Raw genomic sequence first — 18,850 nt, forward strand, 5'->3', positions numbered from 1 at the left:
AATCTTCATCAAGAAAGTGGCTTGTAGACCACATATCGATGAACACTGGTCTACAATCTTCATCATGAAGGTGGCTTGTAGACCACATATCGATGAACACTGGTCCACAATCTTCATCATGAAGGTGGCTTCTAGACCACATATCGATGACCACTGGTCTACAATCTTCATCAAGAAGGTGGCTTGTAGACCACATATTGATGAACACTGGTCTACAATCTTCATCATGAAGGTAGCTTGTAGACCACATACTGATGAACAATGGTCTACAATCTTCATCATGAGGGTAGCTTGTAGACCACATACTGATAAACACTGGTCTACAATCTTCATCATGAAGGTGGCTTGTAGACCACATACTGATGAACACTGGTCTACAATCTTCATCATGAAGGTGGCTTGTAGACCACATATCGACGAACACAGGTCTACAATCTTCATCAAGAAGGTGGCTTGTAGACCACATATTGATGAACACTGGTCTACAATCTTCATCATGAAGGTGGCTTGTAGACCACATATCGATGAACACTGGTCTACAATCTTCATCATGAAGGTGGCTTGTAGACCACATATCGATGAACACTGGTCTAAAATCTTCATCAAGAAGGTGGCTTGTAGACCACATACGGATGAGCACTGGTCTACAATCTTCATCATGAAGGTGGCTTGTAGACCACATATCGAACACTGGTCTACAATTTTCATCATGAAGGTGGCTTGTAGACCACATATCGATGAACACTGGTCTAAAATCTTCATCAAGAAAGGTGGCTTGTAGACCACATACTGATGAACACTGGTCTACAATCTTCATCATGAAGGTGGCTTGTAGACCACATATTGATGAACACTGGTCTACAAATTTCATGAAGAAGGTGGCTTGTAGACCACATATTGATGAACACTGGTCTACAATCTTCATCAAGAAGGTGGCTTTTAGACCAGAAAAAGATGAACACTGATCCACAATCTTCATCAAGAAGGTGGCTTGTAGGCCACATATTGATGAACACTGGTCTACAATCTTCATCAAGAAGGTGGCTTGTAGACCACATATTGATGAACACTGGTCTCCAATCTGTAACTGCAGTCCCTACCTACTCACTATGGATACAATCATGACATTCATGTAGGAACTGTAGACATTCCTGAGCCAATCCCAGTTAAGGGTCAAGTTCATGCAAACAGAGAACTTCGTTGTTGATAGATGCTGGAGAGATGAATCACCTGTTTGCTTCATACTACGACAACAGCAAAAGAATCAACTTCATAGGCAGTTTAAGTTCCAAGGTCATCCTGTCTTATTTCACGTTAGGTTTATAGTTTTGTAAAGTTTTTATTGGATTGTTTTGGATTAATGTAGTAGGTGAAAAAGAGTAAAACAAGATTTCGACAGCTCAGGAACACAGATTACAAAGGTTGGATCTGCATACAATTTCAACAAGCCACCAAATAAAAGGATTCAACTGCCATATAACTTCAGTCATGTCCTGAAGGCGAGATACAAGGTGTGGGACATCACCCATGGACACCTGTAGGGTATATCCCACAGGCTCATATGGTCAAAGCCTACTGTTGTGAAGTCTACGGCCCTCACTGCATTTGTTCTAACCACTGCTTCATATAAAATGTGTGTTCCTGAGCAATGGGGGTAAGTCAGGGCTTGATAAATCCCGATCGCCATGGCGACTAAAATTGCATCCTGGCACCTGGGTTCATACACTGCCTCCCTTTGACTTCCATACAATATCGCCTCCCATTGACTTCAATGCAAAAACGCCTCCCGTTGACTTCAATGCAAAAACCGCCTCCCGTTGACTTCAATGCAGAATCGCCTCCCATTGACTTCAATGCAAAAGCGCTATCCATTGACTTCAATGCAAAAGCGCTTCCTATTGACTTCAATGCAAAAGCGCTTCCTATCGACTTCAATGCAAAATTACCTCCCATTGACTTCAATGCAAAACCACCTCCCATTGACTTCAATGCAAAACCACCTCCCATTGACTTCAATGCAAAATAGCTTCCCATTGACTTTAATGCAAAAATGCCTCCCATTGACTTCAATGCAAAAACACTTCCCATTGATTTCAATGCAAAAATGCCTCTCATTGACTTCAATGCAAAAACACTTCCCTTTGACTTCAATGCAAAATTGTGTCCCATTGACTTCAATGCAAAAGAGCTATCCATTGACTTCAACGCAAAAGCGCTTCCTATTGACTTCAATGCAAAAGCGCTTCCTATCGACTTCAGTGCAAAAACACCTCCCATTGACTTCAATGCAAAACCACCTCCCACTGACTTCAATGCAAAACCACCTCCCACTGACTTCAATGCAAAACCACCTCCCACTGACTTCAATGCAAAACCACCTCCCACTGACTTCAATGCAAAACCACCTCCCACTGACTTCAATGCAAAACCACCTCCCACTGACTTCAATGCAAAACCACCTCCCATTGACTTCAATGCAAAAACACTTCCCTTTGATTTCAATGCAAAAATGCCTCTCATTGACTTCAATGCAAAAACACTTCCCTTTGACTTCAATGCAAAATTGTGTCGTATTGACTTCAATGCAAAAACGCCTCCCATTGATATCCATGCAAAATTCAATAGCAATCCTATGCGAATATTTATATTCGCATGATACTTTATCACTTGCGGGTCTGGAATGCACCGCTACAAACTCACACAAGACCCTTTCGTAATGACACTCAAAACGCAATCTATGTGGATCTCATCTGTGTGAACCACCTCAATAGGAACACTTAATATCTAGCCTGTCATGCGAATCTGCGAGTTTGAAAACATATCCAGAATCGCATAAGTGTGAACCAGGGCAGCATCATTCACACCTGGGACTTTAGGATTGCGTCAGAATCGCTGTGATCGCAAAACGCAGGTTCAGGTGCCATTTTTTTCAATGACACCTAAAACGTCAATATTGGACATAATGGGCGTAGTGACTGATGATGATACCAACAAGTCCATACTTTGTGAAATGCCCTCAACCCGTCCTGAGATGTGTGGATAAGTTCCTCCATTCATTTATGGGTTTTTTAACCACTTCAATACCAGACAATTTCACCCCCTTCCCTGCCCAGGCCATGTCATGCAACACTGTATCCAAGTGATAGCTGTGATTGGCCCTGTCTGTACCATGTTATCACTGTGTACAATCACAGAAATCACAGTGTAGTGGATTGTGATAGACAGTCCACGTTTTATTAGATGATCAGTAAAATGACAATTTTATAGTCTTGCTACTATCTGCTTCTTGCTCTTTAAATTCCTTACTCTCTTAAGTAAACAATCAGATATAGGTTGACAGAACAAGGATGATAATTAAGATGGCGCCTTCATCCGGAGTCTCACCCTAGGTGACTCATTAGAAGAAAAGTATCTTTTAACGTAAACAACCCCCATAAAAGGGAATGAGTCGCTTTGGGGACAATGATTGGAAGATATCAACACGGATGGAAGAACACACAGAAACCTAGTGGACTTTTCACCCAATCAATATGCTTTGCCTGCATCATGAGATCTATAAATGTTACTGTTAGTTCCTCAATAAAACAGAATTTTAGGAAGTTGGCAAACTGCCTTTATGTGCCAGTGTCTTACTTCTACGTGCATGTATTCTCACATTAATTAGGCTCACTGGTAGATCACAACAGCTGTGGTCGGTAAGTGACCGCATCCAAAACATTTTGGCGCCCAACGTGGGGCCCGGGTTTTCTGAACATCAGATTAGCCGACCGAGAGTGGACGAGGGGAACCGTGGAGCATTCCAGACCACCGGAGACTGAGCACCTCCGAAAGCAGTAAGTGAATTTTTATGTTTAATAATTCCTTACCTGCGTAGTCTGGAATTGCCCAGCAGGACTACTCACCCGTCTGGCTATAAAATGAATGGCTATGAATGAAAGCCATTGTGTACATTGGATCACATGGTGCCAGGGTTGGCCCGGTAGAACTATCTGTCCATTGGACACAGTGGATGCCATATTGCGCTGGGTGCACTGGAGGCAGGAACCTGGAGGATGTCATATGGGAGACTGATGATGATACCAACAAGTCCATACTTTGTGAAATGACGTCAACCTGTCCTGAGACATGTGGATAAGTTCCTCCATTCATTAATGGGTTATTTCACCACTTCAATACCAGACATTTTCACCCCCTTCCCTACCCAGGCCAATTTTCAGATTTTGGCGGTGTCACACTTTGAATGAAAATTACTCAGTCATGCAACACTGTATCCATGTGATAGATGTGATTGGCCCTGTCTTTACCAGGTTATCACTGTCTACAATCACAGAAATCACAGCAGTATAAAATGAAAGGCTATGAATGAAAGCCATTGTGTACATTGGATCACATGGTGCCAGGGTTGGCCCAGTAGAACTATCTGTCCATTGGACACAGTGGATGACATATTGTGCAGGGTGCACTGGAGGCAGGAACCTGGAGGATGTCATATGGGAGACTGATGATGATACCAACAAGTCCATACTTTGTGAAATGCCCTCAACCCATCCTGAGATGTGTGGATAAGTACCTCCATTCATTTATGGGTTTTTTAACCACTTCAATACCAGACATTTTCACCCCCTTCCCTACCCAGGCCAATTTTCAGATTTCGGCGGTGTCACACTTTGAATGAAAATTACTCAGTCATGCAACACTGTATCCAGGTGAAATTTGTATCATTTTTTTGAGACAGATAAAGCTTTCTTTTGGTGGCATTTAATCATCACTGTTTTGTTTTTGTTTTTTTTTTGGTGCTATATAAACAAAAATAAAAATAAACATTTTTAAACTGTCTTTTTTAAAAAACGTGAAAAAAAACATTTATTTTTTCGTTTCTATTATAACGTTTTGCAAATGAATAATCTTCCTCCATAAATTTCAGCTAACATGTATACTGCTACAATTCTTTGGTAAAAATAACCCAAATCATTGTATATTATTTAGCATGTAGGAAAATTATAGAGTCCACAAACTATGGGGTGCGTGTATGAAAAAAAAAAAATATATATATATATATATATATATGAAAATTGACCAGTCCTGACATGATGGTGACCGATCTCATTTCTTGAGGCCCTGAAATGCCAGGACAGTACAAATATCCCTCTGACGACTCCTTTTTGCAAAGCAGACAGTCCAAGGTATTTAATGAGAGGCATGGTGAGGTTTTTTTTTTAAGTTGTATTTTTTTGTCACAATTTTTTGGAAGATTAAGGGATTAAATAACATTAAATTTTTGTTTCACAATTTTTTTTTTCAATATACAGTGTCATGATATGACTGGTGTGGCGGTGATCAGAGACACTTACTAGAGACAGTATGAAAAAAAAGAAAAACAATTTTTCTTCTTTGCAATTTTTTTTACATACTGTGACCAGAGCAGTACAGCGTTACCATAGTGACACTGTACTATTTTAGGGAGGTGATCAGGATATTTTTAAAAACTATGATTGCTAATGACAGTGTTGATTACGGCTATAAACAATCATTTTTATGAACGGTGTCAATACATATGCCATTGTATACAATTGTGATAGCTGTGATTGGCCCTGTCTGTATCATGTTATCACTGTGTCCAATCACAGATATCACAGTAGTACAAAATGAATGGCTATGAATGAAAGCCATTGTGTGCATTGGATTACATGGTGCCAGGGTTGGCCCAGTAGAACAATCTGTTATCTGCTGTGTCCATTGGACACAGTGGATGACATATTGCGCTGGGTGCACAGGAGGCAGGCACCTGGGAAAATATAAACTATGATTGTGAATGACAGTGTTGATTACTGCTATATACAATCATTTTTATGAACGGCATCTATTCATATGCCATGGTATACAATTGTGATAGCTGTGATTGGTCCTGTCTGTACCATGTTATCACTGTGTCCAATCACAGATTACAGTAGTACAAAATGAATGGCTATGAATGAAAGCCATTGTGTGCAATGGATTACATTGTGCCAGGGTTGGCCCAGTAGAACAATCTGTCATCCGCTGTGTCCATTGGACACAGTGGATGACATATTGCGATGGGTGCACAGGAGGCAGGCACCTGGAGTATGTCAAATGACATCCACCCAGGATAATGGGGCTTCCGCCTGGCCGGCTTTTTACAATAGACCAAAAAAGAAGTGAATCATATATATTTTTATGATGGAAAATGACTATTAACTTACGGCATTTCACTACACTAATATGTTTAAGCCCGGGTTCACACTGATGGGGTGCAGAATTAGCAGCGTTTTCAGTGCAAATTCTGCACCGCATAAAAATTGCACCACATTCATGCGAACCGCTGCGGGTATGTTAACACCCAGAAATCAGTCTGCAAAACATGGTGCGATGTGCAGAATCGAATCGCATAGGTGTGAATACCCTGCGATCCGATTCTAGTGCGGACCCAAAAAAGGGTCCTGCACATTTTTGGTGCGGGTGCGATTAGAGCCATACAAAAAGTACACGTGTGCTGCGAATCACGTGTGATATACCGCACCGCATGTATGTGAACCCGGGCTTAAGCTGGCCGTACACTAGTAGATTTTTGAACCAACATTCATAAGAAATTTTAAGTATGTTCAATGTCTTCACAAATGTCATTCAAATGTACTTCAGCATTACGTTTGCCTTTAACATTGGATTTTGGAACAAATGGACTTTCCTAAATGAAAATCAGACACTAGAAATTAGTTTGTTTGAGAAAAAATTTCCATCCTGCTCCTTCTAATATTCTCGTCACTGCTGAAAATGGACATTGATTTGACCCCATTATTAGAAACTGAAGGAATGTATTACAAGTGAAAAGTTCTATCATACGGCCAGCTTTAGGGCTCATTCACACTGTGTGCAGTGACGTGTTTTCTGTACTGGATCAATGCAGGTCACTACAAGGGCACCCCAAAAAACAAGTTTTCTATGTGCCCTGTTTACACCACGAGGTTGTGTACATATGCAGTAGGCCAGGTCCACACTACGGCTGCCAGAGCGCTTTTCTGCTTCGCCAGTTGTCCATTCCCAGCTGCGATAAAGGGGCCATGTGGTGCACAAATCAGCCCATCACGCAGCTCCCTTTCTTTTTCTTTTTTTGTACAAACTTTATTTGAAGTTCACAAAACGTACACTTCATTCATGGTGCTGTACTAATGCACAGATCTCTGAGAGTGCATCCACCAATCCATGAGACTTGATGGGGGAAATTGATGTAAGGGGATTCTAATGGGGGCATTTGAGGTCAGGGGGCACTCTGAAAAGACAAATGGTGGTAAGTGAGCACTCTGATGGGGCAACTGATGTAAGGGGGCACTCTGATGAGACAAATGATGTAAGGGGGCACTCTGATGAGACAAATGATGTAAGAGGGCACTCTGATGGGGCAACTGAAGGGGGTACTCTGATGGGGCAACTGATGTAAGGGGGGCGCTCTGATGGGGCAACTGATGTAAGGGGGGCGCTCTGATGGGGCAACTGATGTAAGGGGGGCGCTCTGATGGGGCAACTGATGTAAGGGGGGCGCTCTGATGGAACAACTGATGTAAGGGGGGCGCTCTGATGGGGCAACTGATGTAAGGGGACACTCTGATGAGACAACTGATGTAAGGGGACACTCTGATGAGACAACTGATGTAAGGGGACACTCTGATGAGACAACTGATGTAAGGGGACACTCTGATGAGACAACTGATGTAAGGGGACACTCTGATGAGACAACTGATGTAAGGGGACACTCTGATGAGACAACTGATGTAAGGGGACACTCTGATGAGACAACTGATATATGGGGGCACTCTGATGAGACAACTGTTGTAAGGGGGCACTCTGATGAGACAACTGATGTAAGGGGGCACTCTGATGAGACAACTGATGTAAGGGGGCACTCTGATGAGACAACTGATGTAAGGGGGCACTCTGATGAGACAACTGATGTAAGGGGGCACTCTGATGAGACAACTGATGTAAGGGGGCACTCTGATGAGACAACTGATGTAAGGGGGCACTCTGATGAGACAACTGATGTAAAAGGGCACTCTGATAAGACAAATGATGTAAGGGGGTACTCTGATGGGGCAATTGATGCAAGGGGAACTCTGATGGGGCACCTGATGCAAGGGGAACTCTGATGGGGCACCTGATGCAAGGGGAACTCTGATGGGGCACCTGATGCAAGTGGGCACTCTGATGAGACAACTGATGTTAGGGGGTACTCTGATGGGGTAACTGATGTTAGGGGGCACTTTGATGAGGACAGTTGATGTAAGGGGGTACTCTGATGGGGCAACGGGGCACTCTGATGGGGCAACTGATGCAAGGGGGCACTCTGATGGGGCAACTGATGCAAGGGGGCACTCTGATGGGGCAACTGATGCAAGGGGGCACTCTGATGGGGCAACTGATGTAATGGGGTACTCTGATGAGAAAATTGATATTAGGGGGCACTCTGAGGAGGCAACTGATGTAAGGGGATACGTTGATGAGGACAGTTGATGTTAGGGGGTGCTCTGATGGGGACAGCTGATGTAAGGGGGGACTCTTGTAAGAACTATGATGTCAAGGGGAACTCTGTTGAGGATCCTTGATGTACAGAGGGACTTTGATAGGGACCCCTTTTACAAGAGGACACAGGTTCTGCTTAATCACCCTAATCCAAAGACAGCCTTATACATATTAGCGTTCACTGTTCACCCCCGCACTGCTTCTGCACTACCTGTCAGACGTTACTCCTGGGTTGTGACTTGCCAAGTGAACAAGGAATACTGGTTTTTGGCATCTGTCACACTATTGACATTGCACCCCCGCCCCGATTATGTCGGCTAGATCTGGCCCTGAGCTGCGCATATCAACGCACATGCATCTTCAGTGCCCTGGGATAGGTTTTTATATGCAGTATGTTGTGAGAACACCTTTATGAAATACGATATTTGCTAAAAATGCCATATCAATGTATCGTAATTCTGCAGAACAGGGAGTGTTATATGGTGGTGGTTTGGCATTATTTCCAGAGAACAGACATTCTGAGTAATAGGGGAGGAAGCAGAATATAATTGCAGGCAAAAACAAAGGGCAACAAACCCTATACTAAAAATAGAAAATTCCTAGAACTGGTAGGACCTGTGAAGTTTGGGGTGCATTAGAAGGAGAAAAAAATGTATGATTGGAATGTATTTTGCTCTCATATTTAAATGTAAAATCCAGGTATTGTGAGGGGCACTCTGATGGTCCATCTTGGCACGATGTACGAATATCTCATACCCGAGGAGCCGCTGGGGAAGCTGACAATTACTAATAGTTGAAGCTACTGCTGTGATCTTCAGGGTCCTGTGAGCAGTTTCCCCCTCTGCACAATGACCACAGGGGGTCGCTCTTGGTACCACTGCATTTTTTCAATAAATACAAGGTGTTCTCTGATTGGACAAGGTAGAGAGAAGGGGCGTTAACATCACAATCTCCACCTCATCCAGTCAGAACATGCCTTGTATTCATAGAAAAAAAAATACAAGGTGTTCTGTAAGTGGTGGCAGTGCTCAGCAGGTGACCCCATGTGGTCAGTGTGCAGTTGGGCAGTCACTTGGCACAGGACCCTGAAAATCGCATCACAGAACCCAGAGGCTGATTTACTTCAATAGCAATAGTTAAGAAAAGTTACTTCTGCATTGACCTAATCCAAATCACATGGTGACTTTAAACTCATTTATATTTATGACACTGCAGCCACATAATCCAGCAAGTAGTTTAAGGATTAACCAACATGACTTCACATAGGATGTCCTGGAGCACTAAAAATATCTATGGGACGTGTGAACACAACAGCTATTCTGCTATCCAAAGCTTTACTACGCTCTACCCAGGGCTTAAAATTTCAAGTCCTGAGCTATTAGCTAGGCTTTAGAATTACTCGCCACCAACAAACACACACAGAGACACCTGTACACACACATACACAAACAGAAACATGTACACACACACACACACATACAGACACATGTATACACACACAGGCACATACAGACACACATACACACAGATACATGTACATACACAGAAATACACACGCACAGACACATGTACATACATACACAGACACATGTACACACAGACACATGTACATACATACACACAAACACACACATGTACATGCACAGACACACACACTTGAACACACATACATACATGTACATACACACAGACACATGTACAGAAACACACAGACACATGTACAATTGTACATGCATACACAGACACACACACACATGTACACGTACACATACACCCCCCCCCCCCCATAAAAAGTTGCAGTACGTCGTTGTTCACTCACAGATCCGGGTACTACACTCTAGGGGGAGGCAAGGAGCATAGCACACACTCCTTGCTTTGCTTTCACAGCGCTCAGCTATTGAGCAGTCTGACGGCTCCCAGTGCCAATGACAGATCCGGCCTGAGCTCCGAGCCTGCTCAGCAAGACAGCCCTGGGGGACACACTCGCCCCCACCATAATTTCCAATCGCCATTGGTGAGCAGGCGAGTGGAAATTTCAAGCCCTGCTCTACACTGCATATGTCTGCCCTTACATGGTTACATAGTTAATCTGGCTGAAAAAAAGACAAAAGTCCATCCAGTTCAACCGTTAAAAAAAAAGAAAAAAAGTTATAATCCTACACCCACAGTTGACCCAGAGGAAGGCAAAAAACCCAGCAAAACATAATCCAATTTGCTCCTGCTGGGGAAAAAATTCCTTCCTGATCCCCCCAGAGGCAATCGGATATTCCCTGAATCAACGTCACCTATAAATGTTATATCCAGTTATATTCTGTGTATCCAAGAAAGAATCCAGGACATTCCTACAGCAATCCACTGAGCTGGCCACAACCAACTCTGGAGGGAGTCTATTCCACATTCTCACAGCTCTCACTGTGAAGAAACCTTTCCTTGTTTGGAGATTAATAGTTACATAACCTTGACAAAGACCATGTAGATGTAAGGTTGTCTCCTTTACCTTGTCTGGCTTGTCCACTCTGATGTTCTCCAGATCCTCCATGATGAACTCCAGGACCTTGATGTGACCTCTCTGCGCTGCACAGTGAAGCAGGTTGAGTCCATTCTGAAAATGCAATAGTTAAAGCGTCACTAAACACCCCATAAAAAGCAAAACCTTCCTGATAATGGCAGAGAATGGCAGAGAGTTCCATATTGTGGGTACTGCATGATAGGATGCAAAGGATTTTGGGATGACTGTGAGCACAGGTTTTCTTCCATTTCTCAGAGGAGCGTGTAGAAGTATACGTAACCAAGAATTCCTAATTCCTAAAATCAATAGGTCAGAGTTGGAATTGAAAAAAATAAATAGCCATGCAGCTTTGATATAAACTGAAATGTTCCTCCTGGAAAAGAAAATTGCAAATGGATTAATAATAAGGCAGATGAAGATCATAAAATCGACCATTAACAAAAAAGCTTGATGAGCAGCTACACTGATCAATGGATGGAGGTCACCGATCAAGTAGCAATCCCTGGTGTTTATTGCTCACACAATTTATGTATATCCCAATTTGTAATTAGAATCAATGTATATCCATTTGTAAATAGGCCCAACCCTTATTTTAGGATCCAGTTGTCCTTCATTAGAAGACACCCCCAAACAGAGCATGTCCTACAATCCGTGTTTAGGATCACATACAGGCTATACACACATGGTCTGGGAACTTAAGATTCATATTTCCAAGGTTCAGACCAGCTGGACAAGTTTGTGGTCACCAGAGGTGTAACTAGAACCTCTCAGGGCTCCTGTGCAAGAAACCATGAAGAGCCTCTCTGTCCCCCAGCTGGGGCTCTTCCCTCTGGGCCCCCGGGACCAAGGGTGTATTTAACACAAGGCAAACAGAGCATGTCCTACAATCCGTGTTTAGGATCACATACAGGCTATACACATGGTCTGGGAACTTAAGATTCATATTTCCAAGGTTCAGACCAGCTGGACAAGTTTGTGGTCACCAGAGGTGTAACTAGAACCTCTCAGGGCTCCTGTGCAAGAAACCATGAAGAGCCTCTCTGTCCCCCAGCTGGGGCTCTTCCCTCTGGGCCCCCGGGACCAAGGGTGTATTTAACACAAGGCAAACAGAGCATGTCCTACAATCCGTGTTTAGGATCACATACAGGCTATACACATGGTCTGGGAACTTAAGATTCATATTTCCAAGGTTCAGACCAGCTGGACAAGTTTGTGGTCACCAGAGGTGTAACTAGAACCTCTCAGGGCTCCTGTGCAAGAAACCATGAAGAGCCTCTCTGACCCCCAGCTGGGGCTCTTCCCTCTGGGCCCCGGGACCAATGGTGTATTTACCACAAGGCAAAAGTATTTGCTTAGGGTGGCATTTTTCAGGGGGGCAGCACTGCTCCCCAGAAGGGACAGAGGAAGGGACACAAGCAGCATGGGGACCAGTTGGGATCTGAGAGAGGCTGCAGGCTGCTTGATGGTGTATGCAGAGCCTGACTCTCATTCCAGGGATGTCTGGAGCTGTGAAGGTGAGTGTCCGGTGTATGAAGGGTGGTGGTAGTGGAAGGTTTTGTTGGGTGGGCGGGGGTCAGGGGGGAGGGGTGGTGTTGGTTGGTGTCTGGCTGTACCTGCAGGGGGGGAATGGATGATTTTTGTGTTGCCTAGGGCAGCACAAAACCTAAATACTCCACTGCCCGGGACCCTTTACTCCTATTGCAGCACCCTTTATTATGGTCAGTGGGAGCTTTTCACATGTTCTACAGTGGGCCCCCATCGGGAAGGGGGGGGGTTGGTGAGATATCACGGGTCGAACAGGTGTTCCACCTTTGAGACAGAGAAAGAATATTGAGGACACAGCCCTCAATCTCCATCTCTGCAGCCTCAGCTGCACAAAATTAATGGACAGGAATATCTCCTAACAGAGCTTCCCTATATTCACAAACTGAAGCATAATAAACACAGTTTACTATTCTACAGTTATGAATGACCAGAATCATTGGTCAGCACCAATTCAGAACTGTCCATTCAGAAAAGGAAGGGGCTGGTCAATTACGTTTACCGGCCCCTTCCCCTGCTCTCCATCCTAAAAGCATCCCCCAAAGCAGCTGGCGGGAGAAAGGAGGGGGCAATCCAGCAGTGCTGCGGGAGGGGGGCAGGGGGGATAGGGAATTACACAGGGGTCTGGTACAGCAGGACCTAGATAGGAGGGACGGCGGGGTGCCATAAAGAGCAACTGATCTCCTCCATTTTCCTCCTGCAGCTGCTGCAGGAAGAAAATGGAGAGAAATCGGTTCCTCTATTTGCTGCCCTCACCGTCCCTCCTATCCAGGTGTACATGGTAGCTGCACAGGCCCCTTGGAGCATGGAGCTGGGTCGCAATTGCGACCACTATAATTGTGCCCCTGGCTGCCACTGTTAGCCCATGCCCTCCAGCCCTTCTGCCTTGTCTGGGGTTGAAGTGCAGCCAGTTACATCTCATCCTCTCTTCTATGTCAGTAATATCTATTGATCTTGGTCAAAGGGTCATCGGTGTCTGCTTAGAAGGGTGGCTAGAAGCCAGGGTGGATAAAAATCAATGCTTTTTTAAAATAAAAAATAAAAAAAAAAAATCGGATTTTTATTTAAATCGGATTTTTTTTAAATAAAATGCTTTTTGTCGAAAATATATTACCATCCAAAAGGTTATTCCATCATGAAATAAAGATTAGTTTTTTAATTATGTAGAATAAGGTTGTATATGTTTAATTTTTTTGGTAAATAAATTCCATGAATCCATTCACAATGTCATGCTCTTCCAGAGGTTTTTGTAAGATTATTGGGCAGTTTCTCTGCCTACAAGATATTATCACAGATGATCGGTTTACTTTTACAGTTCTCAAAACTGAATTTGACTCAGCGGAGATCACATGCCTCTTCTTCACAGCAAAAATGTTATAACATGAACAGAGTTAAGAAAAAGACCTTCATCCTAACTTCTACAAACCTATGAATACAGAATCAACCCCTTCAGTGCTAAGTTTCAAGAAGTTCAGTGAATAGAATAGAAACAATATTTTTCTGATTGTTTGGAGTGGAATAGATCTGCACAAGAAGAAAGTGAAACGAAGTATGAGGAGGGAGGGGCTGACAGTGCGAGGAGGAAGGGGCTGACAGTGCGAGGAGGGAGGGGCTGACAGTGCGAGGAGGGAGGGGCTGACAGTCTAAGTTTCTTAAATATATACATTTTGTTTAGCCAAATTAGTTATCAAACATGGATGTTTGTTTAAGCAAATCACATTTGCTGGAATGTTATTGTTTCAGTTGAATAAATCTATTTAAATTGTTATTATTAAGGTAATGATTATTTTTCTCCTTCCTAAGTACAACAGAAAAGTTGTCCAAATATGAATGATTAATCTATTAAACTGGGGATAAAAAAACTAATATGAAAAGTTGTTATTCTAAAAATCTTCATCTACTTGCATATTAAAGTTATTCCAGCAAGAATTAGTGTTTATGTAGAAAACTAGGATTTAAATCAAGTCTTACTGACTAGTGATTTAAATTGTGATTTAAATCAGTTTGATTTAAATCAAATCCACCCTGCCTCTATGGGAGAGTTCCGAGGGAAAAGCCAATGCTGACTAAAAAGAACAAAAAAAAATGTCTCACATTTGCCAAAAAACATCTTGATTATTCCCAAGACTTTTGGGCAAATATTCTGATGAGACAAAAGTTGAACTTTTTGGAAGGTGTGCACCCCGTTACAGCATTTCATAAAAAGATCATATCAACAGTCAAACATGGTGGTGGTAGTGTAAGGTCATGGGACTGCTTTGCCATTTCAGGACCTGGACGACTTGCCATAATTGATGGAACCATGAATTCTGCGCTCTACCAGAAAATCCTGAAGGAGAATGTCCGGCCATCAGTTTGTGACCTGAAGCTCAAGCGCACTTGGGTTATGCAGCAGGACAATGATCCGAAACACACCAAGTCCACCTCTGAATGGCCTGGTCAAAGTCCAGACGTAAATCTGACTGAGATGTTCTGGCATGACCTTAAACAGGCCATTCATACTTGAAAACCCTCCAATGTGGCCAAACTAAAACAATTCTAATGTTATTCTAAAAATCTTCATCTACTTGCAAATTAAAGTTATACCAGCAAGAATTAGTCTTTATGTAGAAAGCTATGATTTAAATCAAGCCTGACTAGTGATTTAAATCAGTTTGATTTAAATCAAATCCACCCTGCTAGAAGCACTAAAGAACATTGCCTTAGGCAGACTGTTGTTTTACGAGTGGCCTTTTCAAGTCTTGACTGACATATGAACATTATTATTATTATTATACAGTATTTATAAAGCGCCAATAGTTCGCTCAGCGCTGTACATTACAAAGGGGGACAGAACATGTGACAGAACAATACCAATACGATGCAAAACATGAGGGGATCGAGGGCCCTGCTCTTTCGAGCTTACAATCTTAGGAGGGAGGGGATGGTGGTACAGGAGGAGATAGCTGTGGGGGATGGAGTGGTAGGAAGAGTGGAGGAGGTCGGCAGGTTAGCAGGGGGTGGGGTAGGCTTCCCTGAAGAGATGGGTTTTCAGGGTGCGCCTAAAGGAGAGGAGAGTAGGTGATAATCTGATGGGTTGGGGCAGGGAGTTCCAGAGGATGGGTGACTCCCTGGAGAAGTCCTGGAGGCGGTCATGGGAGGAGGAGACCAGGGAACTAGAGAGAAGGAGGTCTTGTGAGGAGCGGAGTGTGCGTGTTGGGTGGTACTTGGATATTAGGTCGGTGATGTAGTTCGGGGCAGTATGGTGGACGGCTTTTTACATCAGTGTTGGGATTTTGAATTTGATCCGTTGCGCAATTGGAAGCCAGTGGAGGGATTGGCAGAGGGGGGTGGCGGAGATGGAGCGGTTGGAAAGGTGAATGAGTCTGGCAGCCGTATTCAGGATGGACTGAAGCGGGGATAGCCAGCGGCGAGGCAGGCCAGTGAGGAGGGAGTTGCAGTAGTCGTACATACAGGATAAACAGACACAGCGTCAAGCCTCACCTTATTATGACAGCTGATTTTGGCTCCGGCGTTGACCAGGATCTGCAGAACTTTGAGGTGTCCAAACCATGCCCCCAGCAGTAGAGCATTCATTCCAAACTAGAGGTTCACAAAATGGGCAGAAACAAGAATATAGTGATGGCAGTGATCGTACACACAGTATGCCTGAGAAACTTAGTCAACATATACTTTGCATAAGGAAACTAAAGAGAACAAAAGCTGCATAGAAGTTATTATTATACAGTATTTATAAAGCGCCAATAGTTCGCTCAGCGCTGTACAAAGGGGGACAGCACATGTGACAGAACAATAACAATACAATGTGATACACGAGGGGTTCGAGGGCCCTAATCTTTCGAGCTTACAATCTAGGAGTTCTGCAATAGGTTCAGCTTTACTGATGCCAAACCACCGACTGGCCAACATTATGAAACCACATACAGGCGTACCTCGGTTTACATATTTAATTCGTTCTGCGGGACTTTTTGTATTGCGAAAAATTTGTAAACCAAAACATGATTTCCCCATAGGAATGCATTGAAAACCAATGAATCCGTTCCAAAGGTCAGAAAAAAGTTTAAAAAAAAGTATTTTATCTGTTCAAAACTCTAAAAAAGTGCACTTTAAAAGGCATAAATACTGTTCAGGGACATGATTAAAAGTAAAATTAAATATCTAAGTGACCAATATAAAGGTATATCAAATGTCACTAAATTGCGCCAGATGCAAAAATTTAAATATAAAAAATGTGCTTAGATCATGTAAAACATGTAAAAAATAAAAATGAAAAACCTTTGCTGCCACTATGTAATCCTCAGAATAAATATATATAATTCACTTCAAAACTGGTGAAAAAAAGTGGCGCATACACTCCACACTGTCAAAACTAAATTTAGATTTAGTTTTGACACTGTGGAGTATATGCACCACTTTTTTTCACCAGTTTTGTTGTGAATGATTAAAAATTAATTTGTAAATGCATTGAAAACCAATTAATCCGTTCCGGAGGTCAGGAAAAAGGAAAAAAAAAGTCTTATCTGTTCAAAACTCTTTATAAGATATAGTACTGTACAGGAACATGATTTAAAAACAATTCGTAAATGCATTGAAAACCAATTAATCCTTTCGTATTGCAAAAAAAATTCGCAAACCGAGCCATTATTTTCAATGGATTTTCACTCGTAAACCAAAAATTACGTTAACCGAGGCGTTCATAAATCTATGTGCGACTGTGGTGGCTATACACTGGTGGCTGCTATGTAATATGGAACAAAGAAAAAGGTGGAGGTGGTGTTCACAGCAACCAAAGTATACTTAGAAATGTACAGGTGAAACTCTAAAAATTAGAATTTCAGTAATGCAACCTAAAAGGTGAAACTAATATATGAGACTCATTACATGCAAAGCAAGATAGTTCAAGACGTGATTTGTCATCATTGTGATGATTATGGCTTACAGCTCATGAAAACCCCAAATCCACAATCTCAGAAAATGAGAATATTCCATGCAATCAATAAAACAAGGATTGTACATAGAACAATATCGGACCTATGAAAAGTAGAAGCATGCATATGTACTCTGTACTTGGTTTGGGCCCCTTTTGCAGCAATTACTGCCTCAATGCGGCGTGGCATGGAAGCTATCAGCCTGTGGCACTGCTGAGGTGTTATGGAAGACCAGGATGCTTCAATAGCGGCCTTCAGCTCTTCTGCATTGTTCGGTCTCATGTCTCTCATCTTTCTCTTGGCAACGCCCCATAGATTCTCTATGGGGTTCAGGTCAGGCGAGTTTGCTGGCCAATCAAGCACAGTAATCCCACGGTCATTGAACCAGGTTTTGGTGCTTTTGGCAGTGTGGGCGGTGCCAAGTCCTGCTGGAAAATGAAGTCAGCATCCCCATAAAGCTCGTCTGCGGAAAGAAGCATGAAGTGTTCCAAATTCTCCTGGTAGACGGCTGCGTTGACCCTGGACTTAATGAAGCACAGTGGACCAACACCAGCAGATGACATGGCTCCCCAAATCAACACAGACTGTGGAAACTTCACACTGGACTTCAAGCATCTTGCAGTGTGTGCCTCTCCATTCTTCCTCCATACTCGGGGTCCTTGGGCCTCTCCATTCTTCCTCCATATTCGGGGTCTTTGGGCCTCTCCATTCTTCCTCCATACTCGGGGTCCTTGGTTTCCAAATGAGATGCAAAAGTTGCTCTCATCAGAAAAGAGGACTTTGGACCACTGAGCAGCAGACCAGATCTGTTTTTCTTTAGCCCAGGTAAGATCCTTCTGACATTGTTTGTTGTTCAGGAGCGGCTTGACAAAAGGAATACAACATTTGAAGTCCATGTCCAGGATCCGTCTGTATGTGGTGGCTCTTGATGCACTGACTCCAGCCTCAGTCCACTCCTTGTGAAAGTCCCCAACACTTTTGAATGGCCTTTTCCTGACAATCCTCTCCAGGCTGCGGTCATCCCTGCTGCTTGTGCACCTTTTTCTTCCACACTTTTTCCTTCCACATAACTTTCTATTAATGTGCTTTGATACAGCACTTTGGGAACATCCAACTTCTTTTGCAATTACCTTTTGAGGCTTTCCCTCCTTATGGAGGGTGTCAATGATGGTTTTCTGCACAACTGTCAGGTCAGCAGTCTTTCCCATGATTGTGATTCCTACTGAACCAGACTGAGAGACCATTTAAAGGCTGAGGAACCCTTTGCAGGTGTTATGGCTTAATTAGCTGATTAGAGTGGGACACTTTGAGCCGAGAATATTCCACCTTTTCACAATAT

At 43.1% G+C, this 18,850-nt stretch overlaps 1 protein-coding gene across 3 annotated transcripts in view; it reads right to left on the reverse strand.

Annotated features, from left to right (window-relative positions):
* Positions 1-18,850, reverse strand: part of ANKDD1A (ankyrin repeat and death domain containing 1A) — a 115,886-nt gene that overhangs the window by 60,281 nt on the left and 36,755 nt on the right. For all 3 annotated transcript variants that reach the window (XM_089656665.1, XM_089656667.1, XM_089656666.1), the window contains 2 exons: positions 16,067-16,165; positions 11,030-11,134 (listed from right to left, as the gene is read on the reverse strand). In XM_089656665.1, the coding sequence (XP_089512791.1) occupies positions 11,030-11,134; positions 16,067-16,165 (204 nt within the window). The remainder of the gene's footprint in view (positions 1-11,029; positions 11,135-16,066; positions 16,166-18,850) is intronic.

This window comes from Staurois parvus, unplaced genomic scaffold (assembly GCF_062004578.1).
Source record: "Staurois parvus isolate SC_StPar_1 unplaced genomic scaffold, SC_StPar_1.0 ptg000927l, whole genome shotgun sequence".
Classification (NCBI taxonomy): domain Eukaryota; kingdom Metazoa; phylum Chordata; class Amphibia; order Anura; family Ranidae; genus Staurois; species Staurois parvus.